General features: G+C 40.7%; 1 protein-coding gene across 1 annotated transcript; it reads right to left on the bottom strand.

Annotated features, from left to right (window-relative positions):
• Positions 1-784: 784 nt before the first annotated feature.
• Positions 785-4,068, bottom strand: LOC128742062 (uncharacterized protein DDB_G0271670). Its single transcript, XM_053838257.1, has 4 exons — positions 3,434-4,068; positions 2,997-3,383; positions 2,741-2,938; positions 785-2,666 (listed from the first exon to the last, which is right to left on the bottom strand). The coding sequence occupies exons 1-4, from the start codon at positions 3,718-3,720 to the stop codon at positions 1,955-1,957; spliced, it is 1,584 nt and encodes a 527-aa protein (XP_053694232.1). The 5' UTR covers positions 3,721-4,068; the 3' UTR covers positions 785-1,954.
• Positions 4,069-7,817: the final 3,749 nt, after the last annotated feature.

Genomic DNA, 7,817 nt, shown 5'->3' with positions numbered 1-7,817 from the left:
TAAGGCAACTTAAATGCTTATTGGCTTGCTTTTAAATTGCATTGGAAATGCTTATTGGTTACCTGGGTAGCATCACCGGATTTATCATTTGTCGGTGTGTATACGTTGATTAGGCTGTAGTTGCAGAATTTGTCTTTAATTCTCAATACATATATACCTTCAGCTAAGGGCCTCCACCGGATAACTCGTTGGATATGGTTTCCCAACACTACGAAACCGACTCCATGTTCTGCCTTTCTACCGCCACTGTGGTAGATATGGCATTTGATAGAAGTGCCTGCAGTAGCAGGATCTACTGCAAACAACTCTTATTTTCCGGAATTTGGCCACCGAACTTTCTGAATAGCAGCGATCTGCACTCCGAATCGATGTAGCGAGTATTTGGACAATCCAGATATCGAGTTTTCAGTCGTTATCCAGTAATCTTTTCCTTGTTCTTTGCCGTGTACCATACCGATTGATCCATTTCGTAAATATTTCCATTGTCGTAGGGCTTGAATTAAATCCAGTCCTATTAAGCAATGCGTCCGCTAGATAACATTGTAATCGTTACCTGAAAATTAGAGTCTACTGTATCAAAACAACCCTGCCGTTCGCCTGATGCCTGATCATGTCGTATCTTTTCAGAATCGCAAGCACTTATTTTCAATTTTACACAAAACGAAACAAAGATGGCATCCAATAATATGCTATTTCCTACCAGTGTTTCGAAGATCAAGCTAGAAACTGATATTTCATATAGTACCACATATTATATTATCACTTTTTTATTCGAACTAACCGCGTTATGCTTTTTCAATTGGATTAAATACATATTTTCATAGGAAAGAACGATATTTTCAATAAACTGTCTGTATCAAAACTGAGAGATGGAAATCCTTTATCATCGACAAATGTATAAATCGAAAAAGTAAAATAAATTGTTAGCTAATTTTAAAGCTACAGTACCGGATCATTAGTAAAGTCGGTCCAGAGATGCAAAATACAGATTATCACTACCGATAAATGGGCTATTGCTTTTACTTGTCTACTGGTAGATTGATATAATAAATTGATGATAAGTTGTGAGTTTATGAAGTAACTTCAATATCGCGTTGTGGCAATATTTTTGTTTCCTTGGAAGTTTACACTCTAAATGGGTTATTTGGTATGAAATTTACTGTTCAGATTGTAGATTGATGCAGCATAGACTAACTTGACTACTACTACCAGGGGATTGAACGCTATGCGATCTAACGTATGATTTGGAAACGAACAATTCCACTCTTCGAATCTTTACTTCCTTTGAACCCAAAAAAAAACCTACAGGATATGTGTTTTGTGTATGTGCAGATCCCTAACTGTCTAATAACAAATTGATTGCTCATTTTGCAAAGTTTTATACATGCAATGCAATAGGTCCTAACCCTGAAACTAATCAGGATTGAAATTTCAAACAACGAACAGCTAATAGATAATAATTAACGGTTGTCTTGGTTAATTATGATAATCGTTTTGTAAAAACTCTCGCCAAAAAATGTGTTAGAACTAGAGGAAAAATTTGTTCCACAATCCAATGTTAAACTAAAAAGAATCAAACCAAAATCGAACCAAATGTTGCTGGATCTATCGTCGTAAAACTTTGAAAAAGGAGCAAAATCGCTAAACATATCTGTATAAGTTACATACAATCCAACTCGAATTTTCTTGCTTCATCTCAGGGGATAGTTTAGTATATTTGATGTACTTTTACGTACCTTACGTACCTTCTATCTACACCTTGAACATTAACTCGACGATATATAGCTTTCTGCTGCTATGCTGCTGAACAAGCATGTCAACGAGACTATTCTACATTCTACCAAAAAGGATAAAGAAGTGGAAAGCAATGACACCATCTGCTTCCCTAAGCGTGTGTTTGTGTATGTGTATGCAACTAGTCTTATTTCTGTTTAGTCTATAAACTCTGAGCTCTTCATGTTTCCGCAATCTCAATGTTGCTCGAAAGAAAACCTCCACTGCCATTGCTAGTGGATGATCCGAAAGCCAACGGACAAAGAGAGCTGCTGCTTTCACTATTGTTATCATTGCTAGTATTGCTACTAGTGCTTAACCTGTTACTGCTACTGTCCAGTAGGTCTGAATCCGCTCTATTTTCTAGCAAACGGCTACTTTTTAGCACGTTTTCTATAACAGCCTCGGAAGACTCTGGCGTTCCGATGCTCGTGCTACTGGCGACTATATTCAAATCGGTAATATCCTCATCGCAATCAATTTTAACCTCTTCCGAACTGCTGACTGTTGCGCTCTGTTGGCCCAATTTAATATCCGACTCGAGCGGATTGTGACCGCTACTGCTGCTGACACCACAATCCATCATCATCGGTGAAGACGACGAGGAGGAAGGAGGTGGCGAATCCGCGTGCAACGGTAACGGCAAACTGACAGCACTGGCTATGTTGACCACGGGAACAGTGCCGCCTGCAGCACCATTGCTGCTTCCTGCGCCGAACAGAGAACAACCGTGGTGAAGTGAGGTTGCTGGAAGCTTAGTTACGAAAAATTTTGGCGTTATCCTGCCACTGCTTGACGCATTGTTGCTGCCGTTTTCGAACGACGCAGTTGACGAGTCTGGGCTGGGACAGATTGGCGAAGGTGACGGTGTTTGGCACACTGGAGATGAGCCCCTGGCAGAAATAGACAAACAAATGAACGTAAATCTTTATTGGGAATCAAAAATAAACAAACATGAAGGACATACCTGTCTGAGGTAAAGATTTTTTTCATCGGTGGTGGCGAATAACAACTACCATAGTTATCATCCAGGTCGAATTTTCTTTTGACCGATGAACTGAGAGGACTAGGCCGAATCGGGCACGGCGACATAGACCGCCGGGTAACGAACTTTCGCGTTGGTGACGGTGACGATGTCGGATATTGTAATCCCAAGCCGCCACGGCTGAAAAAATTATATTTAATTTCAAATGTAAAAGCTGTAAAAGCTTTCTGATGACTACCTGGTAGGAGAAGGACTAGAGCAGTAAGTGGTACCGATTGAGGGCAGTGCAACGTGCAAGGGGTTCACCAGATCATCATGATTTTTCGTGCTGGATGAGAACGACCAATTTTCGGTGACCAGCGTGAGATCTTCGTAACTCTGTGACATTTGCATCGCCGAATGAATCTCCCGTTCATGGTTTACTTCACGACTGTTGCTCAAATCCGCACACTCCTCTTGACGCAGCTGAGATATTCGTGGCGTTAAACGTGGGCCAGGAGTGCAACTGCCGGATCGACTAGGACTTGAGCTGCCGTTAGAAATGACAGCCAGCGGACTGAAACTTGCCGAAAACCGACGTGCTCGTGGAGTGAAAATGTTCGAAAAAGACGTCGGCGGACCATCCCTAAAAGAAAACAAGTTATTAAAAAGTTCAACAATGATTTGCGAGAGTACCTGTGGATCGAAGTGCCGGCAGTTTGTGGATTTGAAATAGTGGTATTTGTCATCAATTGCTGCAGCTGCGGTGAATGTGGTTGATGCTGGCTGGTAATGGAACTACTTTGGCGTACCGGAGCCTGCTGCTGTGCTAAACCAATCGGTTCCAATGGTGGTTCCTGTTGTGATTGTCCTTCGTCCATCGGCATAACTGATGGTACACCAACGGCCGCTGTCGGCAGTAAGTTGTTAATGTGTGGCGCGCTGGAACATCGTTTTAAAGAATTGGGCGAGTCCACATCCATTTTCTTATCATTTATCAGTACACCATTTGTCTCAGTAAACTTTCGCTGTCAAAATGTACGAGAAACGACTGAAATCCTTGCCTGTTCAACTTTCCCACTAACTGTTCCACCCCAAGGCAGAGCCCCAATTCAGCCCAACTTTTATATGCTAATTATAAACGCTATCTTAGGTCTGGTTATGCACAGGTTACCCAGATTGGACACACAATTTTCCCACTCCAGCTTTGCACCTATTTTAAGCCAAACCGAGGCCAAAAAAGCATTTTTTCAGTCAGAAACACTCCTAAAGGCAAACCACGAATCAAACATGGAGAACTTTTTCACTTTCTTCGAGTTCGTAGATGTTCTGCTAAAAAAGCTTCTGCTGGCTGGCACATACAGAGCGAGAATTTTCAAACGTCGAATCGAATCCAACAGCGAACTGTCAAATTTGAAAGTTTGTGTTTGGGTTGAGAGGGGGTGAGGTGAGTAATATAGTCATCAGATGTGTAGCCTGGCGGACCGAAGTCCGACAAATCAGTATTTTAAAGTTTTCTAATTTTTGAAAGCAACTCGCTCAGTGCCGGAAGATAGGCAGAAGCTTGTATTTATAACAATACAATAACACATATACCAAATTTGTAAATTGATAACAATCATTGAATTCTTCACAGATAATAAATAATTGAAGATATAATTAACAAAAGGGCGAATGTCGCAAGCGTAAACCGAGTGAGGGTTGATTTTCCTATCGCGTTAACTCGGAGGTGCTATTCCTGGGTGAAATTGAAGCAGCCGTCAAGAGTACCCAGATAACACAAGATCGTAATAGAAAGCTCATTTTAAATCGTATGCATGTCAATTTTACATTGGAATTGTATAATGGTTAGAGTGTGTCAAAACAAACTGAACAATAAGTTGTTTTGCAGTCGTGCGTGTCCTCATATACAACGACTGTGAATTATAAAACAGTATTGATTATTGCAATATTAAGTTATATCAGTAGAATCAATATATATAGAATGCCAGTGTCGCTGTTTTTCTACAGGACTCATGGTGGTAAACATGATGCTAACAATCTGTATCAAGTCTGTGAATCGGGAGCTTCATTGTCAAAGCTGCTCATTGTTATTTATCTGTTCTTTATCTGTGCGCTGGTTGGTGCTGTCATCAGTGCACTCATCGCTGTGTTTTCATGCCAGTGAAATGTTTTCAAACGTTCTTTTTCTTTCGTCCGGATGAATTGAATCCCACAACTGCGCTCTTTTGCACCGATTTTTTCAGAAATTTGAAGCAAGCGAAGTTTCCAATCACATTACTTGGCAGCCATATTTGAAATTTTAAACTGGTTGTCAAAGTTTGACAATGAGATTCCCCTTTTGATGAATCTCAGGCACACACACATATGCTTTTATAATGTATATACATTATCTGAGCATGTGTGATGTTTACCACGCGCACTGCAGCGACACTGGCATTCTATATATATTGATTATACTGTTATATCTTAATCATATATTCAGGAGTATTAAGTTGCGTGTTCTAAAAAGCACGCAAGATAGAATTACAAATGGTTTTCAAAATTTTCGCACGTATACATGTTATATGATTTCGTATTTCTCAGTTGCAATTGAGGTATCCAGCTTTTTACGCGCTATAATGGCGGACGCTATAAATTGTGTTCGTAATATGTGATCAATCTTTTTGACAACTCTGCATACATCAAATCTGGCACTCTTCTCTTGCAACACTACCGTTCTCTTTCTTTCGTTTACGTCAAAGAAGGAAAGTAAAACTGTGCGAAATGTAAACAAAACTATTGCCTTCCTTCTTTTGCGTAAACGAAAGAAAGAGCAACACTGCCGTACAGGAGAAGAGTGCCCAGTTTTGATGGATGCAGAGTTGTCAAAAAGATTGATCACATATTACGAACACAATTTATAGCGTCTGCCATTATAGCGCGTAAAAAGCTGGATACAAACCAAATTGTTTACTGGGTATCAAAATCCAATAGAACACTAGGGATGGAATGTATTTCATCCGAATTGCTCAAAGCTGACCAATCTTTATCAGCTCAGAGCTTTTCAGCAATATATGGAAAACCGCAACCACAGACTAACAGACGTAACACTTCGAACAAATTGTCTAACAAAACATCGTTTCAATGATACCCCCAAAACTAGGAAAAACACTAGCATCACCTGGTGTTGCCTTCGCGCTGCGCAAAGTAGATTGCTATAAATTCTGGCTTTAGTTTTCAGAAGGTCGCATAATGCATACAAAAGGGTTGATTATGCGTCCTTTTGAAAACTAAAGCCAGAATTTAGCAATGCTATAAATTTACTTGTATATTATCTGACAACAGCGCCAGCGCAGGCGAGCGGCATTCTTGCGCAGCAACTGTTGTTTGAGTCTTGGCTTAAGGGAGAATTTGAAATGATCGTCTTTATTGACGATGGAATGAGGCTTCAGTATTACGTCTGTAAGTCTGTGCCGCAATTTCTCTGATTTCATCCCTTTGTTCTGCCGAACCGTCGGACATGGAAACATAACCCAGGTAACCAATAAGCATTTCCAATGCAATTTAAAAGCAAGCCAATAAGCATTTAAGTTGCCTTAAATGCTACTTAAATGCTATTTTGGCAAAATATGCGGCTACTTTACTGCTAGCCCTCTTATAGTGCTGACTGTCGTGTCCTCGGTCATTACCGTCCATTTTTATCCGTTCCTAAATCCGCTCTTTTCACTTGCGCAACCGTCCAAAAACTGACTCGATTACTTTCCGAGCAATTTAATTAACCCCCGTTCTGTCGAAAGAGAATTCCACCACACGCACACATTCATCGCCACTTCGTTTGAGTTGATTGCGATTTCGATCTCACTCAAAGCAACCGGGTTTTCTTCTCTTTTGTTCTCTGCGAGGGATTTTCAAACAGACCGCAACCGAAGACGAACACACACACACATTAGCGATCATTCTTTACAATTCTAGTACGATTTGCGAAGCAGCTCATATGTTATACATACCGATACCAACTCATGCATTCGAACTATCGCAAAAGGCATAGCATAAGTACACACTGAAATAAATGTTCGCAATAAATCAGTAATTCATAGATAGTTATAAACAGTCAATTTTTTAGATTTATTTCTCTCATCTGTCATACTCCCTACAATCACCTCCTCTTCTACTCTATTCTTATAGAAAAAATACCCTATTGGTATATGTGGTACAAAAACATATTATTAAATTTATCTGGTTTTCTAGTTGTTCTTTTCGGTCGTTTTTCTGGAGAATCTAAGCGTGATTGATTATCTTTCAACGTAGAGCAGCTCTCGGCAACCTGATCAGTAGCAACATCAGAATCAGCTATAGTCGACATGGAGCTATGTTCTATCGCTTCTTTTGCTTCCAAGGCACGTTTGACATCAGACACGTTCCGCGCGTATTGAGTTCCCTGCTCGTTTTGAATGACTACCTTTGCCCCATGGCGTGATAGTACCGTGAATCGATCGGATGAAAATGACGGGTCTGTTTTATATTTTTTCGGAATCGAAAGCAACACCTTGTCACCCGCTGCTATGTCGGATTCTTTCGCTCCTCTGCGAATATCTGCATGTTTCTTACTCATCAGTTTGGCTAGCGCATCACTATCACGTATGTCCGATCTGTCTAGTTCCTTGGCAATCCTAGATTCCCATAAGCTAGGAAATATGCCTCGATATTTCCATCCAACTAATAGTTCGAATGGCGTTATACCAAGGCGTGAATGCGGCTTGATAGTATTATGCACGTGAACATACTTTTGCAAGGAGTCTTTCCAGCCGAAACCGCCATGTTTGGCAGCTGCCAGAGCTTTGATAATACCCTGATTCTGCCGCTCAACCGCACCGTTGGATTGGGGGTTGAGGGGTATCGATTTGTAAACCTTTACACCCTTTTTCTGCCAGTAATCGACGAACTCGCTGCTTTGGAAAGGCGGTCCGTTGTCACTCTGTATCGAAAGTGGTAATCCCCAAGTGTAAAAGATTCTTGATAATGCTGAATTAGTACTCTTCGCATCTATGGTTTTCATTTCGGCCACAGCAATATACCTTGAGTAGGTGTCAACAACGAC

This window comes from Sabethes cyaneus, chromosome 3 (genome assembly GCF_943734655.1).
Source record: "Sabethes cyaneus chromosome 3, idSabCyanKW18_F2, whole genome shotgun sequence".
NCBI classification, from domain to species: Eukaryota; Metazoa; Arthropoda; class Insecta; order Diptera; family Culicidae; genus Sabethes; species Sabethes cyaneus.
Note: the sequence above shows the minus strand (reverse complement) of the source record. Positions and strands in the feature narration are given on the sequence as shown.